This window comes from Capra hircus, chromosome 14 (genome assembly GCF_001704415.2).
Source record: "Capra hircus breed San Clemente chromosome 14, ASM170441v1, whole genome shotgun sequence".
Lineage (NCBI taxonomy): Eukaryota > Metazoa > Chordata > Mammalia > Artiodactyla > Bovidae > Capra > Capra hircus.
The window spans coordinates 65522555-65547451 of NC_030821.1; the positions used below are offsets into that span (position 1 = coordinate 65522555).

Sequence of the window (24897 nt, forward strand, 5' to 3'; positions counted from 1 at the left end):
CTACTTCTCTGTATATTCATTCTATTGGCTTTTGAGAGTTGATACTGAAATTCCAATTAAAAATCTTAATTTACCTACTCAAAAAAAAATAATTGTATATATAGTGGAACTCTATGTAACTATACATAACCTTGTTCTATATTTTCCAAGTTTCCTATAAATGTGTTATACTTCCAAAACTTGAAAAAAAAAAAAAAATTTGAATTTCCATGTGTGCATGGGAGGAAGTCATCTCAACTAGTTAATTTTTCAGCTAATGAAAAACTGTGGTATGTTTCAAATATGACAATAGTTTGAGTCTGTTTAAACAGAATGGACTAATAATTACTCAGGATAAAAAAGGGAATTATGAGAGTGCTGCCCCCTTAAGAAGGCAATTTATTAAGGTAGTAAGAGATAATTATAACATCACCACAATGTCATATTAGTAGTATGAAAAAAGTACAGCACATCATAAAGGTAGTCAATTAATTCTATCTAGATGTTAAGAAGGAAAACATGAATTATACTAGAAGGAAAAACATACTAGAAGGAAAAACAATTCCATAGACAGAGACAAGGTTGAGGACAGATGCATTACTGACAGAGAACAAGCATGAATGAAATTGTGAAAAGACACAAATATGCTGTGTATGGTTAAAGATAGAGTGCTTTGTAAGGAAAAGGAAGGAAGAGAGTAAAGTATCAAAGATGGGCTTGGAAAGACAGACTGGGGCTATACTCTGAATTCCAGGCCAAATTCCACAATGATTAGGGCTATACTATGAAAGGCCTTGTATGCCTTAAGAACTTTAGTATATTTTAATGGGAAATACAAAGAAATACAGGTAAGAGGTATCAACCTTAAAAGCTTCCCTGGTGGCTCAGGTGGTAAAAAATCTTCCTGCAAAGCAGAAGACCTGGGTTTGATTCCTGGGTCAGAAAGATCCCCTGCAGAAGAGAATGTCTACCCACTCCAGAATTCCATGTCTAAAGAATTCCATGGACAAATGAGCCTAGCAGGCTACAGTTCATGGGGTCGCAGAGTCAGACACAACTGAGAGACTATTAGAAGATGGCAATGCCATTAACTGATATTTCATTTCCACTTTCTCAAAATTATTATATATTAACTTTGATATAGAAACTAACCTGCTTTCTTTTTGGATATAGGAGGCTTAGCAGCTTGCTTCAGAATTAAATCTTCAAAAAACTGTGTCCGTTCTTCTTTACTAGGTAACTGGACATTAAAAATTTCTCCATAGTCACGGATAAATAATTCCTGTACCTTAAAAAAGAAAACAGATGCATTATATATAAATGTGTGTATATATATATGTTTGTATACACATACATACTATGTATCAATCATTCAATGCAACAGTATATTACTGTAATGACAATCTAAGCTGTGTAATGAGTAATTTATTTAATCTTTTACTTAACTTATCTATACATCACATATGCAGTGGATAAGGAACTAAAACCATGGAGCCTTCTTTAGAACTCAAGACTCCAAACTGTAATTCATACAATAACTGATATGGTAATATTTTACTTAAAGGGTTTTGTAGTCATGTATGGATGGGACAGTTGGACTATAAAGAAAGCTGAGCACTGAAAAATTAATGCTTTTGAACTGTGGTGTTGGAGAAGACATTTGAGAGTCTCTTGGACAGCAAGGAGATCAAACCAGTCCATCCTAAAGGAAATCAGTCCTGAGTATTCATTGGAAGGACTGATGCTGAAGCTGAAACTCCAATACTTTGGCCACCTGGTGCAAAGAACTGACTCAGAAAAGACCCTGAAGCTGGGAAAGGTTGAAGGTGGAAGGAGAAGGGGACGACAGAGGATGAGATGGCTGGATGGCATCACCGACTCAATGGACATGAGTTTGAGTGAACTCTGGGAGTTGGTGATGGACAGGGAGGCCTGGAGTGCTGCAGTCCATGGGGTCGCAAAGAGTCAGATGCAACTGAGTGACTGAACTGAGATCAATTAATTAACTTTCACAACCCAAAGTGAGATATGAGAATGAGTGGTTGTTCAGTAAGAATAAAGGCTGGAAAATAGTAAGAACTGGTAAAAATAGGGAGAAATTAGATCTACTGAGCCAGTAGGAATTAAAAGGGTGCAGCCACTGTGGAAAACAGTATGCTGGTTCCTCAAAAAAGTTAAACACAGAATTACCATATAACCCAGTATACATATCCAAAAAAACTGGAAGAAAAAAAATAAACTTGCATAGCAATAAGCATAGCAGGATTATTCAGGAGTTAGGCATGAGGTGAAGACAACTCAAACGCTCATCATCAGATGAGCAGATAAACAAAACGTGGTACAGACATACAACAGAATATTATTCAGCCTAAAAAGGAATGAAATTTGAACACAGGCTACAACACAGATGAACACTGCAAACACTATGCTAAGGGAAATAAGTCAGTCACAAAAGGACAGATATTTTATGTATTATTTCTATGCTGTATTTCTATTCTTTCACTGTTACAGTTTTAACAGACATATCCTTAAGCTTTTTTCTATCAAACTATAAAGTTAATCAACATCTACATATCAGATACAAATCTGTAGGTGCTTTTACTTCCTGTTTCTCCTTCACAATGTCCTTCCTCCCTGCTATTCTGAGTTCAGAACCAAGGTCAATGTAGTTTCACGTAACTTTAAATAACTGTTACTTGTTGGCAACTTCCTTCCTTGGATATCTGAATGACCTAAGATCTTAAAGGTAACTTAGATGTGTTTTTGTGTATTTAGTGTCTATCAGGTTTCCCTGGTGGCTCAGAGGTTAAAGCGTCTGCCTGCAATGCAGGAGACCTGGGTTCAATCCCTGGGTCGGGAAGATCCCCTGGAGAAGGAAATGGCAACCATTTTGGCATCCAGTATTCTTGCCTGGAGAATCCCATGGATAGAGGAGCCTGGTGGACTAGAGTCCACGGGGTCGCAAAGAGTCAGACACGACTGAGCGACTTTACTTTCACTTTCAGTGTCTATCATATTGATTGCATCAGGCTTAAAAAGTATTCTGTTCGAAGAACCTGAGGCAATATTTTCCCTCTTCCTCAAAAAAAAAAAAAAAGTTAACACACACAATTTTGTGACAAGTTTTACTGTTTTCTTCATGCACTACTTCTTATATGCCACTTCTGAAAAAAAAAAAAAGAAATCCAAGAGGAGAAATTGTCTTTTAATAATTCTTTCAGTCAGAGGTTTGTGGGTAATAGTTTCTTAGGCACTGTATGGTCAAAAATATATTTTGCTCTTTCACTCAAATGCTAATTTGTTGGGAAGGAAATTACAGATTCAAAATTATTTTCCTTCTAACTTTGAAAATATCACTCAGTTGCCTCCCTAGTAGCTGGTGTTACCAATGAAAATGTAGAAGCAAGTTGATTTTCAGTCCTTTCTAGTAATGTTTTATTCTCTGGGAAGATTTTTAGATTTTTCTCTGTATTTTTGATGTTCTAAAATTTTATCTAGATATGGTCTTTCTATATACGTCAGTTAGAACAGGGGACCTTTTAAATCTGAAGATTATGGTATTCTCTAATTCTATGAAATGTTGTATTATTTGACTGTTTTTTTCTTCTACATTGCTTTTCTCTGTCCATAAATCCCATTAAATAGATGTTAGACTTGAATCTATCTCCTCTATTTCCTTTAATTTTTCCCTCACTTTTCAAATCTCTGTCCTATTGTATTACATAAGAATTCCTGCTCTCACTGATCCCTCATCTTGCTAATTCACTCTTCATCTGTGTCTTTTTAGCCCTGGAGGGTTTTATATTTGGGAGGAGCTACTTCATTTGTAATGTCTTCAAATGGTTCTTTTCCATAACAATCTGTTGCTGATGCTTGGATATAATTTTCTATGGCACTGTCCTTCTTCAAATGCTTATTTATAAATTTATCTTTGCCTTTCAAATATGACGGTTCATAGATGCTTTTTCTGTTTATTCTAGTTTCTTTTTCAGTGATTATGAAAGAAGGTAGACTATATTAGAAACAGAATGCGCCTGTAATTTGTTTCCTGGGCACAGGGTCTTCCTGCTCCTCCCATTCAGTACCTAAAGGTTGTTACTGCCCTGCCACACTAGTCCTTGGTCCACCTTCACTGATCTAGCTGATGACAAACTCTGCCAACTACTGTCTGGCATGGCCAGAAGTGAAGAAAGCCAAAAAACACAAAGTTGTTCAAGGACTCTTAATTTCCTCCTAGCACTGATCTAGAGCTAGAAATCACTCCCATTTTTCAAAGCAGCCCTTTGATGCACACTCTGAAATGTGGTTACCCACATCCATCTAATCCTAACTGCTTGTGTTTTACGATTCACCCAAGTTTCTAATCTATTACTGACATTCTTTCTCATTTTTTCATGAGTTGTTAGGGTCTACTAGTGCTCATGCATACAGGTACTCTGACTGCAGTTTTGAGACGGACAAATTGTAATGTAATACATAGTACTTCTCATATATATCACAGTCCAATGCTACATACACAGTATCACTAGCTCACCAAGGACAACAGAGACTACATAAGGCTCAAAGGAGTCTTGCTTATTTGTATCCATATAGACAGTTCATTTTATAAAACCAGCAATTCCTGGTCCAGTGCCCATTCCACCCTCCCAGACAGGGTGATGCTGGGCTACTCAACCCAGTTTACAATGACATACTTAGGAAATATTATCATAAAACAGAAGTAGCTATAGCAAAAAAAAAAAAAAAAGCCAAAACATTTTAAGTACAGAATTTCCACATTCTTGATAAAGTTATGCCAGATTAAACTGATTATGGCTTTTCAACCTCCCTGCTGCTGTTGCTAAGTCACTTCAGTCATGTCCAACTTTGTGTGACCCCATAGACGGCAACCCACCAGGCTCCTCTGTCCCCAGGATTCTCCAGGCAAGAACACTAGAGTGGGTTGCTATTTCCTTCTCCAATGCATGAAAGAGAAAAGTGAAAGGGAAGTCGCTCAGTCGTGTCCGACTCTTAGCGACCCCATGGACTGCAGCCCACCAGGCTCCTCTGTCCATGGCATTCTCCAGGCGAGAGTACTGGAGTGGGGTGCCATTGCCTTCTCCCTTCAACCTCCCTCCATCCATATAAAGTTCAGCTAGTCTCCCTTACTTATTACCAAGAGTATAAACTTATTTTTGTTTTAAACTTTGTAATAATGTTGTTTTAATTGACAGTGAGTACAACACATAAATGGTTAACGTGGCCACTAAATAGCAATTCTCCTTTACTCTGTTAATCAGAACACCGCTAGAGTACTTAATTCATTCTGGGTACAGCCTTTCAAAAGGAATATAAAGAGAAAGACATTCAGGCGAGTGACTAGAATTTTGAAGAAACTAGAAATATGTGTGATGTGCAGCAGAGCTTGCTATTGTCACAGTTCATGTTCTCTTTCTTTTGGGCCCAGTGCTATATCATACTTCCTAGTCTCCCTTGCAGTTAGGTATGGCTATGTGAGGTTCAGCCAACGGAATGTGAAAGGAAATGATGTGTATCACTTTCAGACCAGGCACAAGAAAGGGCCAGTCCTTTCAGCTGGGTGGAATGAAAACAATCTGGAGAGCCACATGATGAAAATGAGCATGCTCTCCCAGTCTGAGTGTCTGGAACGATTACATGGGGGAGGGTACACCCGTCACTCCAGTAACTTACCTGATATTGTAAGTGAGCAAGAAATAAACTTCCATTGTATTTAAGAATCCTAAGAAGTATATCTTATCATAGAAGAACTGTTTAGTGTGAAGAAGCCTGGGTTAGAGTGAGGAAATAGAAATGAATGCAAAAGCATGTTCAAACATACAAAGCGCTTGCCGTGATGAAGGCAGATTAGACAAGTTCTCTATTGTACCTGGGAAACAAACGGGGATTAAAAATGGAAGCCTCTCAAAATAATCTGATTTTTTTAGGAGTCAGAACTAAGCAAATGAATTGTGAAAGTGTTATTACACAAAAGAAAGAATTCAGAGTCCAGAACTAGGTGATTAAATTAGAAACTTTTAAGGACTCTTACCATCTTAAGAATCTAGACTTAACATACACTTAATATTCATTTCCCAATTTATTCAGTTCTTAGTTGAATAATTCACAACTACTAAAGCTCCCATCGGGAACATAACCTGGCCCTTTGATAGCTCCCTGGCATCAATCCCTTCTCGGCCTTTCACTCCCTCTGCCCTAGTCACTCTAGACTTTCTGCGATTTTTCTAACAGATCAGACACACTTTTATACCTGCAAAGGCAAGAAACCTTTGTTCCTCTGCCAGGAACCTTTGTCCCTCAAATATCCAAATGGGCCACTACTTCACCTTTTCCAGATATTTGCTCAAATGCCACCTTCTCAGTGAGGCCAACCCAGCAAATTTAACACTGTGACTGTACCACACTCTTTTGGCACTGCTAGCTACATTTTTCTCCATAGTCATAGGTTAGTATTGTATTTTATTTTTGTTTGTCTTTCCCCCAGCTAAAATGTAAGCCCTAGGAGGATATAGATTTTTGTCTAAATTGTTCAGTGCTATATTTCCAATGTCTATAACCATGTCTGTTATAGAATAAGTGCTCAAAAGTATTTTTAAGTTAAATATTTGAATTTATCTTTCTACTAGTGTTTTATAAACTGTACATCAATTCTGTTAAAGGTATGGAAAAACCATATACACACTCTCACACAGAGAAGCCTACAATATGGTTATTATGTACTCTGGGGATAGAGAAGTGGAAAAAAAGTCCCTGACTTCACATATTTAACATTCTGCTAGGAGAGACAGAGTCAAACAAATTAATATGTCAAGTAGTAGCGACAAAAACAAACCAGAGGGGTAGGATGAGGGTGGGAGGGAGGCTTAAAAGGGAAAGAATATACATATACATATAGCTGATTCATGTTTTTATACAGCAGAAACTAACACAACACTGAAAAGCAATTATACTCCAATTGAAAAATAAATAAACTAATTGAAAAAAAAGCAGAGTAAGGGAAAAGACAGTGATAGGCAGAGGTGTTCCTGCAATAAGAGAACAGTATTATAAGCAGAAACACAACAAAGCTGGTCAATGGTAGTTGTCGAAATTGGCACAAATTAACAGTAATTTGTGCCAATTTGTGCATACCCTTCAACTAAGCTAGTTATTCCACTTTTAGGAATGCATGTTAAAAAAATCCACATGGTAATGTTTCTATGATTTAAAACCCCCAAATGCTCACTATAGCAGTTCAACAGAAAAAAATTAGAAAATAGCTGAAATCCTATCAATAAGGATTTGGATAAATAAAATTATGGTATACCAATACAACAGCAAAGGCTATGGTGCTCTTAAAATAAATAAGACTTACATATTAAAAAACACATAAAGTAGTTACAGAATAGTAATGTATCATATTCCATTTAGAGAAAAAAATTTATAAAGTGGTTTCACTATGTGTGCTAAGTCACTTCAGTCATGTCCTACTCTGTGCAACCCTATACACTATAGCCGGCCAGGCTCCTGTGTCCATGGGATTCTCCAGGCAAAAACAGTGGAGTGGGTTGCCATGCTCTCCTCCAAGGGATCTTCCTGGCCCAGGAATCGAACCTACGTCTCTCTGTCTCCTGCACTGGCAAAGGTTCTTTACCACTAGCACCACCTGGAAAGCTCTGGTCTCATTATACATATATGCATACACACAACAAATGCTGACACATGTGCTGCCCAACAAACATATGTATCAAATAGCTAGCAATGGTATCTTTAATTAGGAGAACTTTTCCTTATAATTTTATTCACCTCTTTAGCACTTGAATTTTTTCCCCATAAATTCCTAATAGTTTCTGAATATCTCTTTTTACATTATATTGATTATGAATATCCCATTCTAAAGCATAACGATTTCTCCCACAAATTACCTCTTCTGGTAGAGTGGAATGGGGTTTGTCAGAAGTGGCAAGTAGTAAAACTGGGGCAAAAGAAGGAATATTCTGTAATAATGTGGTAAACGTGGCTTTGAGTGTTGGTCCAACTATTTCCCACCACAAGTGAATGTGAGGAACAAACACTATACTTGGTGCTGTTCTCTTAGCTTCACGTATCACCTAGTAGAGAGAGAAAACAATTACATACACTTATAATCAGCACATTAGCAGTGTGCTTTTTAAATCTAGAACAATTTAACTTCCCAGAACTGTCATATAAAACCCTTAAGTTTAAAAAATGCTTCCCCCAATCCCACCATCTTGTTTTTAAATGTTTTATAAAAGTTTCATTTTTAGAAAAACATAATTGCTTCAAGCAATTAGAAAACAGCTCAATTAATCTAGAAGACTTTTCTGTTATGGCAACCAAGGTTAAATATAAAATTACATAAAACACATTTATAAACTTATAACTATAGCAAAAAAGCAGCAGCAGAAAATTTGCACAGCCATCACTGTTTTAAGTACTTCACTCATTTAATTCTCACAACAGTCATGTAAGTAAAGTATTGATTTTTCTATTTTGCCAACAGGGAAAATGGGGCAGAGAGATTTAATAAACTTTCCTAAGTCACATAGCAATTAAGAGGTGGAAAAGGATTTAAAGTCATTCTTTTTAATAACTAAGCAGTTAGGCATGGTTCTATTTTGAAAACCTGAAGTCAGAAATCAAAAAGACCAAAAAACACAGTACAAAAAAGAATAAAGCAATTCTAGACTCTGTCTCTGGAAGACTACTTCACCTTACAGCTTATTTGTCTGGGCAACAATGAATTACCTGGGCACATGTTTCTTCAGGAGATGTAGCACTGACTCCAAAAAGAACAGGAATGTCTAAAGTGTACACTGCAAATTTTTCCAAAGCATGGATGACAGCTGGTGCTAAATGAGAACCTTGCCCAAATCCTGGTTCGCCCACTATCAGCATTCTTGGTCGAAAAGACATAGGTTGATAACAGGCATTTCTGAAAGAAATGAGTAATAACCTATGTTTTAGGAAAAAAAGCTTAAATTTCTCTCCCAATTATTAATTATGAACTTCTTTAAGCCAAAAGTTTTGACAATATGGCCAGTCAATCATAGCAGCATGATTCGTGTGGCTTTTGGAAATAATCGAACTTTACAGATTTTTAGGAATACTTTATAGTTTCTGAGATCATGACAAATGTAACAAAATATTTTCTAATATTTTAATTAAAAAAAAAGTAAATTAGCTGGCATCCTTTATCTTCTCAAGCATAATTTCATTTAGTTTTAGAGAATTCACACAAGAATGAATATATATATATATATATATAAATTTTCAAGGGAAATGTACCTATTCAAATGAAGAAAATTAAAATTTTCTTTTGCCTTATTAAAGGATTTTTGAGAAAGTCCATTTTCATATACTGATGGAACATCATCATCACTGTATGCCAAGTCACTTTCTAAGAGAGGACAAGAAATATCTGTCAAGCAAGCAAAAAAAGTGTACATTAGTAGCTTTTCTCAATTACAAAGTGCATCTTCACATAATGCTTCAGTTAGCAACTCCATTGAGATTTTTTTTCAAAAAAGTTTGTGGACATATAAATAACAAGTAAAATTTTAAAACGCACTTCAAACCTAAAATAAAGGCAGTCTAGGGCAATCTGTGAAGTAAACTTCCTTCATATATCTAGGAAAAGCATGACGAAATTCCTTTCAAGAGGCTCTTTCATAAAGAAACATTACTGAGATGTACAAAATATTTAGTTTTACTAACTATGAATACTTAACAGTCAATCAAGTTTCATACCAGAGTCTAATGCTTTGTTTGTTCTTGTTTCCGCATGTGGAAATACTCTCTGCAGGGCTTCTAGGATCTTGTGAACAGTGCTCTGCAGTAGCGGTTTCACAATGGTGGACAGTGCCTGGCCAGGTGACGTCACAGCTCTCTGGGAGGCTGGTATCATCTTTTGCATAGCTACCTCAAAGTCCTTAGCTGAGATATTAATTGAAGAGAGATCCAACTGCAGTTTCTCACTAGTGGTATAGATCTGTGGGTAGCGTCGACGCAGAGCACATAAAGCAGCTTCAGAGCATATTGACTTGATATCTGCACCACAGTATCCTATCCAAGGCAACCAAAAAAGAAAAAAAAAATTAAAGTAAATCACCACCGTATTAAGCAAGACGATGGTTAAAAGAAAGTTAAAGATCAGCCTAGCAATATAGTAGCAAAATATTTAGGAGTAATAAGGCTAAAATGTCTTTCATCCCCTCAGTGAACTCACATGGTTGATAATAACCCCTAACAAATCAATCAACTTTTGAGAGTGAAATACGCAAGCACCAAAAGCAGAGTGCAGGGGTCAAGAGCATGAGTTTTGAAATCAGATAATCAGGATCAAATTCCAGTTTGTCATTTACTAGATGTGTGATCTTTACAGAGACTCATTTACGCTTTCTCAGCCATTTCTTTATCTGTAAAATAGGAATAAAGCTACCTACTTCACAGGATTGATCTAAGAGTTACCTGAAATAGTTTATGTAGAATACTTAACAGGATAATTAGAAAAATGTAAACAACAAAAGATCTAACTTCATTCTCAAATTCTTTGACAGTCAAGATGTTAAGTACCTCTATATGGTATCTAGGACTTTATAAGAAAACATGCCACAAATTATAAATAAAAAACAAATCTAACTTTGTATTTCTTTAAATAAGAAACAAGGTTTCTTTAACCTTGGCAAAACTACAACTTGTTCCATCTCTGAAATGCATATAATATTTCTTTTAATACTTAAAGCAATGTTTACCAACACAGTTTTCTGCTAGTTCTTCCAGAAACACGTCCAGTGGTTTAGGATTCCAATCCCTTGTGTGAATTTTTAGAATTTCTTTTCGAGCCTACAAACAAAAACAATTTAATTTTTCTATAATAATACAGTGCTATTCAGATTAGGGTAACTTTAAGATAATTGGGTTATCTAAAAATGTAAAGCTGTCAATACCTAATATAAACAGAAATATGAAACAGTAAAAATGGAAAAAATGATACATTTGTATCAGCTTAAGAAATTTATATTAAATAAGATTGCATTTTTAGTGCTCAAGTTCTAGTCATCACAAATGTGAATGAGAAAAATTAACTAACTACTGGATTATTGTTTATTCTGGTACATATTAAAAACTGTCGAGTACTGATAGCTCTACCCATATTTTCATACTTGGTTCTCAAAATATTCAGCAGCTTTAAAGTAACTGGGTAGAATTACATGGTTGTATCCATGAAAAAGGCAAGTCTAATGAACTGGCTAAGGACTGACTGTGAGGCCATGTATTCTGAATCAAAATAAAGTTATATGATTAACAAGCAAAGGCTGTGCTTGGGGTGGCGGGGAGGGTGCGGAGGTGCACGTCTAGGGATTCCCCCGTCCAGTGTTTGTTACTCAGCACTTTCACTGTCATGAGCCTGGGTTAAAATCCTGGTTGGAGAACTAAGATGCCACAAGGTATGCATTCCCCAAAATAATACATAAATAAATAGGATAAAAAGTTATCTGAGTTCTTTTCTTTAATCCCTCTCTAAAAATACATACATACCTATTTGAATGTTCATCATACAACTTTGTTTCAGAACATACAAAACTCAGTCTTCAAATCTGCACTATACTAAGACTTGTTCAAGATAAGCACAATTTTGTCAAAATTTCAGTGATGTTAAATTCTTACATCTTTATCAGGTAGGCTAAATAGGAATTCTCTGTCAAAACGACCAGGCCTTCGTAAAGCAGGATCAATAGAATCCAGTCTGTTGGTAGCACCAATGACCACAATTTCTCCTCTGCTGTCCAATCCATCCATAAGAGCTAGCAAGGTGGAAACAATTGAACTAAATTTAAAAATAAGAGAGAAAAGATTAACTATATGGAAGCCAAATAGATCATTTCTTTGTGAAGATTTAATACATTAAATGTGTGAATAAATTTTCTCTGCATATCCCACTATTTTCAATAGACTTAAAAAAAAAATCTGTAAAATAACATACTACATGGCACACAGACATTTAAAATCAATGGAAAACACACTTCCTAGAATGCTACAAATGGCTCCTGGAAGCCATTTCATAAAGCACAATTTCATAGAGAGCTCTGGAGTTCTCAAACAAGGATACAATAAAAAAAATACAAGTATTAGGCAGATAAACAGAAACTTAAAAAAAAAAAAAGCTTCAAAAACTTAATTGTGTACACATTATCAAAGGATGCCAAAGTAAAACAATATACTGGACTGTGATTGCTTCTAGGTCTTTTTAGTGCCCAGAGACAGGAATTATTTTTTCTTTAAAAATAAATTTCATCATGAGTTCATATTGATATTCCAATTCAAATAAAGATGCAAGGGTTTTAATTTATTTTATATTTGCATCCCCTTTCTCTTGGGCTAAAAATCTTATTTCCTAATGTATTCACATAATTACTTATTTACATTATCTTACAATATTATCAGAAACAATAAGATACAGAATATAGTTTAATCATGGTCAATGTGCTAACTTTTAAAAAAGCTTAATTTAGCAAAAAAGTTTTTCTCTAAAGTTTTTTTTTAAGTCTTTGGAAAAAAACCAAAAAACTTGTATGATAAAATTTCTCTTAAAAACACATATTTGAAATGGCAAGTGCTTGCTAAAATTATTCTGTATTTGTTGCTGAAATTTCTCCAATCCCTTTTTGAATTATTCCAAACTACCGTAGTTACTCAACTGCTTGACTGAAAAGTGATGGTGCTAGTGTCATTAACACAATGAATACAGTATAGCTGATACTGAAATGCTGCTGCTGCGTCATATCAGTCGTGTCTGACTCTGTGCGACTCCAGAGATGGCAGCCCATCAGGCTCCCCTGTCCTGGGATTCTCCAGGCAAGAACACTGGAGTGGGTTGCCATTTCCTTCTCCAATGCATGAAAGTGAAAAGCGAAAGGGAAGTCGCTCAGTCGTGTCTGACTCTCATCGACCCCATGGACTGCAGCCTACCAGGCTCTCCTCCATCCATGGGATTTTCCAGGCAAGAGTACTGGAGTGGGGTGCCATCGCCTTCTCCAGATACTGAAATGAGTCACATCTAAAAAGTGTGCATCATTATTGGTAGGTATGAGCACACACAACTATTTTTATCAAACAGGAGTAAACATTTTAATTTACTCAGAGCAACAAATAAAATTCTACAGCATCAAGTCGAAGAAGGGTATAATAATACAGTAAATGTTAGGCATTAGAAAAGCCAAAACCTACATATCATTCATATTTTTACATCTTGTTCCTCTTTTACAACACCTATGGTAAAAATAATACTAGCGTTATGAAGGCATGCAAACATGTGCTTTTGGGTATCCCAAATTAATTAAGTAGTTACATTTAAGAAGACGGTCTGAAGAACTGAAGATGAACTAGGACTAAAGTAATTTAGATTCAAGTTGAGGCAGTGGCACTAATGAAAACTGCTCCCTTGGGAACACAGTTATCACAGGGGAGATGCAATTTTGTCATTCTGAAAATTAGGAAGTTGAGCTAGTATTAGAAACTTAAACTAGTGGTCATACACCAAGATATATTTTGCTTGGCTCAGGTAGTGCCTTTAAAGCATCCGAACTAGTTGGCAACATCTAAAAGATGGTTAACATACATAAAATTTAAGAAAGAGAAAACTTATTTTTCAAATCTGAGTCAGCTTTTGCACTTCAATAATAGGCTGGAGCTAAAAGCAACTGGCTATGCTCTGATGATTGGACATTCAGACACATTTCCTTGACCCACTCTTATCACTGGCCTGCCTCACTCATTTTATCTGCCTTTATTTACCTCACTGGGCCAGTGGACATTTAAGTCTGTATCACAAGTTAAATCTATAACCAATATTGTTTGAGAACATCCTACCATTTAGAAAAGGTTCAGTTTTCTTTTTTGTACTATACGTTGGTTTCTACTACCAAACAACTGGTTTATAAAGTTTCTAACTGTTTAATATTCTATCCCTCTTTCAACATTAATACAGCTCAGAATATAGGGAGAAAGGCAGAAGTACCATCAAGCAAGTTTTACCTGTGAATTTGATCTTGCCGGCTTGATCGTACTGGGGCCAGACCATCAATTTCATCAAAGAAAATAATTGATGGGCGCATCTGATAGGCCTAGAAAGCAGTCCAGTGATTGCATGCTATCAGGAAAGACTTCAAATATGTAGACTCAATATAAACCACTTTAAATTCATTCCTACTTGCGTTTAACAAGTTTTAAACAATATAACTGTAAATTCAAGAATTGTGTTTTAGGGATTCAGACTAAATTATTAACAGCATGTGATTTAAGTTTATTTGTATATTCAGCTGGAAATATTCAAAATACACACTCCACTGGTTATGTCCCTTGGATTCCATATAGCTATAATTATCGGGACACAAAAAACATCTATAGAAGACCAACTGTCAAAGCAAAACAAAGAACAGAAGACAGTGACACAGCCTTCCTCCATGTCAGGATGAGAAAACGTTTAACAAGATGCTATAGTTTAAAATCAATTTCAGTAAAATTAAAATTTAAAAAGCCTCAGTGAATTTTACAAAGAGATATAAAAGCATTTGCAGCACTATGCCTCAGTAGATCAGAATGTATTATCTCATAACTGTCAATACATCTGGGATATGAACCTGAAAGCCACTCAGGCAGAGCAAATCTTCAGCTTGCATAGTGAAACATAAACTCACTAGTGTTATCTCTTTATGAAAATATCACTTTCTCTAGATACAAGACCTAAGACTCCAAAGAATTTAGACCCGATTATTCTTTTCTCTCTAAAATTGTTCGTCATAAGTTGGTGTAATCAAGACATACAAAGGAAAATAATCTAGAAACATTATATATTTGACGTAATTATTCTGAGTCTATTTCTATGAAAAGTGATTAAATGCAACCTTTATCCAATCCTTACATACTTAATCTACATTGATAACAGACCTATATAGGCAAATTTTAATATCATACCTGATCAAATAGCAATCGCAGCTGTCTCTCAGATTCTCCTACCCACTTACTCAGACAATCAGCACCTTTCCTCATGAAAAATGCTACTCTTTTATCCCCTTGACTGCACTCATTGGCAAGTGCTCTAGCAACCAGAGTTTTTCCAGTTCCAGGTGGACCATAAAACAAACAACCTCTGCAAAACAATAAGTATTCTTTTAGCACTACATTAAAAAAGTCTAAACAAAATTAGAGATCAATTTCATGAATATAATTAGAGAATAAGAAAGTAAACAAGACAACTGAAACATTTCAATACACAAAGCACGACTTAAAACCTGGGATTAATATTCATACTACAAAATGAATATTGCAACTAAATAAATCCTTTATTTGAAACATTTTCTTTTATTCATTCAAATTTGTTCATATTACCTTATCTTGCAAAAAAGGTATGATTGACAGTTTACTTTTATAATGTATCAGTGGGGAGAATCAGTTCAGTTCAGTCGCTCAGTCGTGTCCGACTCTTTGCAACCCCATGAATTGCAGCACTCCAGGCCTCCCTGTCCTTCACCAACTCCCGGAGTTCACTCAGATTCATGTCCATTGAGTCAGTGATGCCATCCAGCCATCTCATCCTCTGCCGTCCCCTTCTCCTCCTGTCCCCACTCTCCCAGCATCAAAGTCTTTTCCAATGAGTCAACTCTTCACGTGAGGTGGCCAAAGTACTGGAGTTTCAGCTTTAGCATCATTCCTTCCAAAGAATACCCAGGGCTGATCTCCTGCAGAATGGACTGGTTGGATCTCCTTGCAGTCCAAGGGACTCTCAAGAGTCTTCTCCAACACCACAGTTCAAAAGCATCAATTCTTTGGCACTCAGCCTTCTTCACAGTCCAACTCTCACATCCATACATGACTACTGGAAAAACAGCCTTGACAAGATCGGCAAAGTAATGTCTCTGCTTTTCAATATGCTATCTAGGTTGGTCTTAACTTTTCTTCCAAGGAGTAAACGTCTTAATTTCACGGCTGCAGCCACCATCTGCAGTGATTTTGGAGCCCAGAAAAATAAAGTCTGACACTGTTTCTACTGTTTCCCCATCTATTTCCCATGAAGTGATGGGACCAGATGCCATGATCTTCGTTTTCTGAATGTTGAGCTTTAAACCAACTTTTTCACTTTCCTCTTTCACTTTCATCAAGAGGCTTTTTAGTTCCTCTTCACTTTCTGCCATAAGGGTGGTGTCATCTGCGTATCTGAAGTTACTGATATTTCTGCCGGCAATCTTGATTCCAGCTTGTGTTTCTTCCAGTCCAGCGTTTCTCATGATGTACTCTGCATAGAAGTTAAATAAGCAGGGTGACAATATACAGCCTTGACGTACACCTTTTCCTATTTGGAACCAGTCTGTTGTTCCATGTTCAGTTCTAACTGTTGCTTCCTGACCTGCATACAGATTTCTCAAGAGGCAGGTCAGGTAGTCTGGTATTCCCATCTCTTGAAGAATTTTCCAGTTTATTATGATCCACACAGTCAAAGGCTTTGGCATAGTCAATAAAGCAGAAATAGATGTTTTTCTGGAACTCTTGCTTTTTCCATGATCCAGCGGATGTTGGCAATTTGATCTCTGGTTCCTCTGCCTTTTCTAAAACCAGCTTGAACATCAGCAAGTTCACGGTTCACGTATTGCTGAAGCCTGGCTTGGAGAATTTTGAGGATTACTTTACTAGCATGTGAGATGAGTGCAATTGTGTGGTAGTTTGAGCATTCTTTGGCATTGCCTTTCTTTGCGACTGGAATGAAAACTGACCTTTTCCAGTCCTGTGGCCACTGCTGAGTTTTCCAAATTTGCTGACATACTGAGTGCAGCACTTTCACAGCATCATCTTTCAGGATTTGAAATAGCTCAACTGGAAGTCCATCACTTCCACTAGCTTTGTTCGTAGTGATGCTTCCTAAGGCCCACTTGACTTCACATTCCAGGATGTCTGGCTCTAGATGAGTGATCACACCATCGTGATCATCCGGATCGTGAAGATCTTTTTTGTACAGTTCTTCTGTGTATTCTTGCCACCTCTTCTTAATATCTTCTGCTTCTGTTAGGTCCATACCATTTCTGTCCTTTATTGAGCCCATCTTTGCGTGAAATGTTCCCTTGGTATCTCTAATTTTCTTGAAGAGATCTCTAGTCTTTCCCATTCTGTTCTTTTCCTCTATTTCTTAGCATTGATCACTGAAGAAGGCTTTCTTATCTCTTCGTTATTCTTTGGAACTCTGCATTCAGATGCTTCTATCTTTCCTTTTCTCCTTGGCTTGTCGCCTCTCTTCTTTTCACAGCTATTTGTAAGGCCTCCCCAGACACCCATTTTGCTTTTTTCCATTTCTTTTCCTTGGGGATGGTCTTGATCCCTGTTTCCTGTACAATGTCACGAACCTCATTCCATAGTTCATCAGGCACTCTATCTATCAGATCTAGGCCCTTAAATCTATTTCTCACTTCCACCGTATAATCATAAGGGATTTGATTTAGGTCATACCTGAATGGTCTAGCGGTTTTCCCTACTTTCTTCAATTTGAGTCTGAATTTGGCAATAAGGAGTTCATGATCTGAGCCATAGTCACAGATTTTAAGTATCATCCTTGGTCTCAGCGCCAGTAACACAACACCAAAAGTTTTGCAAGAAAACAGTGGGAACGACCATGAGATAAAGTAGGATAAAAGAGAGAAATTGAAGTAGTGGCTGGGTGATAGGGACCAGGACAATGTAAACAATTGACAATAATTTTTGGTGATATCACTGCACTGTCATGGGGTAATGCAGTTTTTTCACCTATTCCCAAAGTTATTCACTGATCTCATGGCAGAATTCTGAGAAAATAGGTTATATTCATACTCTTCGTAGAAATGATCAAGTAACTGCTCCTTAACTATCTAATAGTTATTTAGTTGAAAAGGTCTCAAAAAAAACCCAGAAACGACAGAATAAGAATGGCCAAACAAACAGAAACGTGATGGATGAAATAAATCTATTAAAAGTCAAGCATAAAATATAGAAGAAAAATTAAGAGAATTCCCTGGAGGTCTAGTGGGTATGATTCAGCGCTTTCACTGCAAGAGTCTGGGTTCAATCCCTGGCTGAGGAACTAGGATCCTGCAAACTCTGCAGCACAGTCAAAACAAAAATAATAGGAAACAGACATAATCAAATGCAGATGGGGAAAAAAAATTGTTTAGAAGACAATCAGAATTTAAATGGAATAAATCAGTGATTTCAATGGACAAAACCCAAGACAGAAACAGATTTTTAAAAATATATTTATTGGGCCAGTAGTTTTATTTGTGAGATTATTTTAAAGAAAAAAAGTAAGGATTCCCATAAAGAGGAAGCAATGGAGATGTTCATGGTACTGATTATCTGTTAATAACAAAAACTTAGGAGAAAACAAAATAGTTGGCAATAGCAGAATCAATAAAATATGATACATCCACAAAATGGAGTATCATTCAGCCATTAAAACGTAAAGAGAACATACCATATAAAAACAGTTTAACACAATCATACGTTGATTTTTTATGAGCAGAAATGTAAGAAAGTGAAAATGAAGAGAAAAAATGGAAGGAACTGGTCTAATTTAATTTTTTAAATAGAAGTACAGCTGATATACAGTATTAACTAAGTTAGAGGTGTAAAATACAGTGATTTACAATTTTTAAAGGTTATATGCCATTCAGCTTTTATAACATATCTGCTCGATTTCTCATTTTGTATAATATATCCTCGTAGATTCTTTCATACCTAACAGTTTATACCTCTTAATCCCCTACCCATACACTGCCCCTTCTCAGCTCCCTCTCCCCATTGGTAATCATCAGTTTGTTCTCTGTATCTGTGAATCTGCTTTTTTTCCTCATATGCACTAGTTTGCTGTATTTTTAGAGTTCACATAAAAGTGATATATGTATTGGCCTTCCTCTGACATTTCACTCAGCAAAATGGCCTGCAATCCATCCGTGTCGCTGCGAACGGCAGTATTTCATTCTTTTTATGGCTTAGTAGTACTCCACTGTGTACACAGTAATATATGCCACATTTCTTTATCCATTCATTTGCTGATGTGGACACTTAGGTTGCATCTGTATCTTGGCAGTTATCAATAATACTGCCATGAACACTAGGGTGCATGTGTGTTTTCGGAATTAGTGCTTTTTTGGACATATGCCCAACAGTGGAATTACTGGTATATGACGGTAGCTCTATAATTTTTTGAGAAACCTTCATACTGTTTCTCACAGTGGCAGCACCAATTTACATTCCCACCAACAACATATAAGGGTTCCCTTTTCTCCACATCCTTGCCAACATTTATTATTTGTCCTTTTGATGATAGCCATCCTGACAGGTATGAGGTAATACCTCACTGTGGTTCTGATTTTCATTTCCCTGATGATTAGTGATGCTGAGTATCTTTTCCTGTGCCTGTAGGCCACGTGCATGTCCCCTTGGACAAACAAACGTCTATTCAATTCTTCTGGCGATTTTTTAATCAGGTTGTTTCACTGATGTTGAGTTGTATGAACTTTATATATATGTTGGATATTTATCCCTTATCAGTTATATCATTTGCAAATATTGTCTTCTATACGTTGCCTTTCTGTTTTGTTAGTGGTTTCCTTTGCTGTGAAAAAGCGTAAAATATAATTAGGTCCCATTTATTTATTTTGGTTTCATTTTAGGAGATGAATCCAAAAAAATATTGCTATGATTTACATTAAAAATTCTACTTTTCCTATGTTTTCCACTAAGAGTTTTATGGTTTTTGGTTTTAAAATTAGTCTATTTTGAGTTTATTTTTGTATATGATGTTAGAGAATGTTCTAATTTGTCATTGTTGCTTTAATTCACTAAACCACTTTCTTTTTTTGCCACCACCCGTGGTTTGTGGGATCTTAGCTCTCTGACCAGGGATTGAACCCAGGCCCCTGGCAGTGAGAGCATGAAGTTCTAACCACTGGATTGCCAAGAATTCCCTAAAATTCACTAAATGACTTTAACTAGGTACTTTCAACATGTCCTGTCATCATTAAATCATTATTTAATATTCTATATTTTTTATTAATTTTTAAAAAATTCACCAGTGTTTAACTATAATTGATTTATGCTTTAATTTAACTAAAATGATTTATGCTTTAAAAAGCCTACAAACTTTTAAAAGTTTACTTAAATCAATGTTTCCATAGAGGGTGATTCAGGGAGAAAAATTATAAAAAGAAAAAAAATCAGGAACTAGGGTTTAAAAACTGGTTAAGTATAAAAACTAGAAGCAAGAAGATAAAAAAAGGATGGTGATTAAAATTTTAAAAAGCATAGTGATACAAAAAACCCTTACCCTCCTATCACCAAAACAGCAAATATTAAAGTTGGTGGGGAGAGGAGAGATATAAAAGAGAAAATACAATTATATTATATATGGTTCGACTGCAAATATATATATATATAGGCATAAAGCAAACACTGAAAATTGATTCAGTAAGTTTACATGTATACAAATAAACTACTGAAAGTATTAAGGAAGGGGAGTAAATATTTATGTATGGAGGGTAGGGAAAGTAAAGGAGCCAAATAGCCACTGCTATTGCCAAACAGCTTCATCCTTAGAAGCCTATAAATTGTGTCTAAAATAGAAAAATGAGGGACTTCCCTGGTGGTTCATAGTGTGGCCAAAAGACAGAAACAAATTTAAAAAACAGAAAAATTAAAATGAAGAAGGGTTGAAGAGGGCCTACCCTACTTTTGTAAATTTTTCTTTGTCAAACTTACCGTGCTATTTGACTTTTAAAGTTATGTATATATATAATCAACTATGTGCACATGGGTGCTCAGTTGTGTCTGATTCTTTGCAACCCCACAGACTGTAGCCCTCCAGGATCCTCTGTCCATGGATATACTTCAGTACAAAATAAAAATACATATATTAAAAAATTATGTGCATGTATGCACTTCCACTTACTACATCACTCTGCTTGACCTCCCAATTGTATGTAATTATTTCATGCCATTATAAAACAATAATTTATACTGTTAAGTTAATCATGTTCCCATTATAACTTGTAGTTATAATTATCTTTTATTTTTTATCTGGCTATTGATTGTGAAAACTGAAAAACATTTTTTACTACTGTGAAAAAAATTAAAAAAAGATATTAAAAAACTATGTACATATATTACTTTGATATAAATTTAAAACTAAATCACAAAGCTGAAAGGAAAAAAGAGTATGTAAGATAGGAATTTTACTAAGTGTATGAAAAGTCATGGGAAATGATTTTTTTAATGGAGAATCAATTTTGAAACCATTTTTCATCTTAAACATCGAGAAAGTAAAAATACTCAAATCACCCAGGATCTTGTAAGGGCAAGTATAACAAATGACTCTAGACCTGGAAATTACCAAGAGAGAGGCGGTTTCTGGACATAGCACAGGAAAGATTTTAGCTAAAATAAAATGTATAATTAAATTACCTTGGAGGTTGAATTTTGAATTTTTCAAAGACTTCTGGATAAAGTAATGGAAATACTACCATTTCTTTTAGAGCTGCAATATGATTAGACAAGCCACCAACACTATCAAATCGTACCTGTTAATAGAAGGGAAACATTGACATTCTGAGATTTGGGAGTCAAAGCTAAAATCTTATTTCATTCTTAAATTATATCCAAGCCACATATATTGAGTAACAGTAACTTAACAGGAACAACTAGCAACAGTTGTGGCCTAAAGATTAAAAAAAAAGAAAAGGTTCTACAAAGATAAAAATTTCTTATAAAACACTGCTTTTTAAATTTTAAACTAAAATAATACATCTCAGACTGTACTCACTGAAGAATCTAGTTGCATTGGATCAACATCTGCAAGGCTTGCTCCGATTTTCATTCGATCTTTATAAATTCCTTTTAATTCATCTTTGCGAAAATTTAGTGGGAGGCACCTAAGGTTACAAACCCCAAACATTCATCAAACACCACTTTCCTCTCCTAAATTCCATGTTAGAATACAGACATTTTTCTTAAGAATTAAAAAAATTCCAAATGGAGTAATCATGAGATTATGTGTTTTGAGTTCCTCCTTTTCTTTACTAGTTGAGAACTTCAGTGTTAGAAATATTTACATCTGAAGGCTTACACAATCTAATGAAAATATCACAAGATACCACAGCAACATAAAGTAATTCATGGTTGAGAATTCAGGAAGCATCAACATACATTATAATGATAGTGTCTGACCTACAAACACTTTACCATTTGCTGGACACGATTTTAGTTTAGGTGCTAAACAAGTACAAGGTCATTAAATTCTCACAATACTCTTACAACATAGGTATTATTATTATTAATCCCATTTTAAAAGAAAGCCAAGGCACAGAAAGGTTAACTGTCTCGCCCAGGATCACACAGATAGTATAAGTGGCAGATCTAGGAATCAAACCCAAGCAGCCTGACTCCAGATCCGCCACTACCCTGCTATTATACCTCTCAGAAAAATATGCAGAGCCCACCAGCACCTGGATCCATGCCAACCTTTCCAAGCAAGAGTGAATCAATACTTTCCTAATTACTTTCAAAAACATTTACAGTAGGTTACAATAAAATATACCTAGAAAAAGCTCTTGTTTTATAGATGGAAGAATGAAAACGCTCATGTTAAAAGTTAAGATACTTGTATAAGAATGCCTAAGCAAATAATCTCTGCTACTACTAAATACAAGTAAAAGCACACCATCTTCTCCCCATGTGACAATTCTTGCTAGTTTCAAATTCCATGAGAAATTTATACTGCCAAGCCTAAGATGGAAAAGTTTTCAATTGTGGCTTTAAAAGATATTTCTTAAGTATTTCTTAATAGAACTGCATAATATAAAAGTCATAGGACTTAACGTACATTTCTATAAAATGAAGGCAAGTACATAACTTTTGAATGATCTAACTCATTGTCGTTCATTTCATAGAAATGAAATGCACACCAAAATGTATTAACCACACTAAAGAATATACTATTAATTTTAATAATGTATTTTATATGTCTCAGTTCAGTCCAGTCACTCAGTTGTGTCCAACTCTTTGCGACCCCATGGACTGCAGCACTCCAGGCCTCCCTGTACATCACCAACTCCCGGAGTTTACTCAAACTCACATCCATTGAGTTGGTGATGCCATCCAGCCATCTCATCCTCTGCCGTCCCCTTCTCCTCCTGCCTTCAATCTTTCCCAGCATCAGGGTCGTTTCCAATGAGTTAGTTTTTTGCACCACGTGGCCAAAGTATTGGAGTTTCAGCTTCAGCATCAGTCCTTTTAATGAATATTCAGGACCAATTTCCTTTAGGATGGACTGGTTGGATCTCTCTGCAGTCCAAGGGACTCTCAAGAGTCTTCTCCAACACCACAGTTCAAAAGCATCAATTCTCTGACGCTCAGCTTTCTTTATAATCCAATTCTCACATCCATACATGACTACTGGAAAAACCATAGCTTTCACTAGATGGACCTTTGTTGGCAAAGGAATGTCTCTGCTTTTCAATATGCTATCTAGGTTGGTCATAGCTTTTCTTCCAAGGAGCAAGTTTCTTTTAATTTCATGGCTACAATCACCATCTGCAGTGATTTTGGAGCCCCCCAAAATAAAGTCTGTCACTGTTTCCACATCTATTTCCCATGAAGTGATGGGACCAGATGCCATGATCTTCGTTTTCTGAATGTTGAGCTTTAAGCCAACTTTTTCACTCTCCTCTTTCACTTTCATCAAGAGGCTCTTTAGATCTTCTTCACTTTCTGCCATAAGGGTGGTACCATCTGCCTATCTGAGGTTATTGATATTTCTCCCGGCAATCTTGATTCCAGCTTGTGCTTCTTCCAGTCCAGCGTTTCTCATGATGTACTCTGCATGTAAATTAAATAAGCAGGGTGACAATATGCAGCCTTGATGTACTCCTTTCCCTATTTGGAACCAGTCTGTTGTTCCATGTTCAGTTCTAACTATTGCTTCCTGACCTGCATACAGACTTCTCAAGAGGTAGGTCAGGTGGTCTTATATTCCCATCTTTTTAAGAATTTTCCAGTTTGTTGTGGTCCACACAGTCAAAGGCTTTGACACAGTCAATAAAGCAGATGTTTTTCTCGAACTTTTGCTTTTTCAATGATCCAACAGATGCTGGCTATTTGATCTCTGGTTCTTCTGCCTTTTCTAAAACCAGCTTGAACATCTGGAAGTTCACGGTTCATATACTGTTGAAGCCCGGCTTGGAGAATTTTGAGCATTAACTTTACTAGTGTGTGAGATGAGTGCAATTGTGCAGTAGTTTGAGCATTCTTTGGCATTGCCTTTCTTTGCGACTGGAATGAAAACTGACCTTTTCCAGTCCTGTGGCCACTGCTGAGTTTTCAAAGTTGCTGACATACTGAGTGCAGCACTTTCACAGCATCATCTTTCAGGATTTGAAATAGCTCAACTGGAATTCCATTACCTCCACTAGCTTTGTTCGTAGTGATGCTTCCTAAGGCCCACTTGACTTCGCATTCCAGGATGTCTGGCTTTAGGTGAGTAATCACACCATCGTGGTTATCTGGGTCATTGTGATCTTTTTTTGTACAGTTCTTCTGTGTATTCTTGCCACCTCTTCTTAATATCTTCTGGTTCTGTTAGGTCCATACCATTTCTGTTCTTTATTGTGCCCATCTTTGCATGAAATGTTCCCTTGGTATCTCTAACTTTCTTGAAGAGATCTCTAGACTTTCCCATTCTATTGTTTCTTCTATTTCTTTGCACTGATCACTGAGGAAGGCTTTCTTATCTCTCCTTTCTATTCCTTGGAACTTTAAATTCAAGTATCTTTCCTTTTCTCCTCTGCCTTTCGCTTTTCTTCTAGTCATAGCTATTTGTAAGGCCTC

At 36.1% G+C, this 24897-nt stretch overlaps 1 protein-coding gene across 3 annotated transcripts in view; it reads right to left on the bottom strand.

Moving 5' to 3' along the window:
* The window catches only part of ATAD2 (ATPase family, AAA domain containing 2), a 77907-nt gene that overhangs the window by 13317 nt on the left and 39693 nt on the right, over positions 1–24897 (bottom strand). For 2 of the 3 annotated variants that reach the window (XM_018058538.1, XM_018058536.1), the window contains exons 10-20: positions 21836–21944; positions 21478–21593; positions 14974–15148; positions 14035–14123; positions 11668–11827; positions 10752–10842; positions 9748–10062; positions 9286–9418; positions 8746–8932; positions 7902–8087; positions 1132–1267 (exon numbers count right to left, since the gene is read on the bottom strand). In XM_018058538.1, the coding sequence (XP_017914027.1) occupies positions 1132–1267; positions 7902–8087; positions 8746–8932; positions 9286–9418; positions 9748–10062; positions 10752–10842; positions 11668–11827; positions 14035–14123; positions 14974–15148; positions 21478–21593; positions 21836–21944 (1697 nt within the window). The remainder of the gene's footprint in view (positions 1–1131; positions 1268–7901; positions 8088–8745; positions 8933–9285; positions 9419–9747; positions 10063–10751; positions 10843–11667; positions 11828–14034; positions 14124–14973; positions 15149–21477; positions 21594–21835; positions 21945–24897) is intronic. The other variant, XM_018058537.1, reaches the window with a different exon arrangement.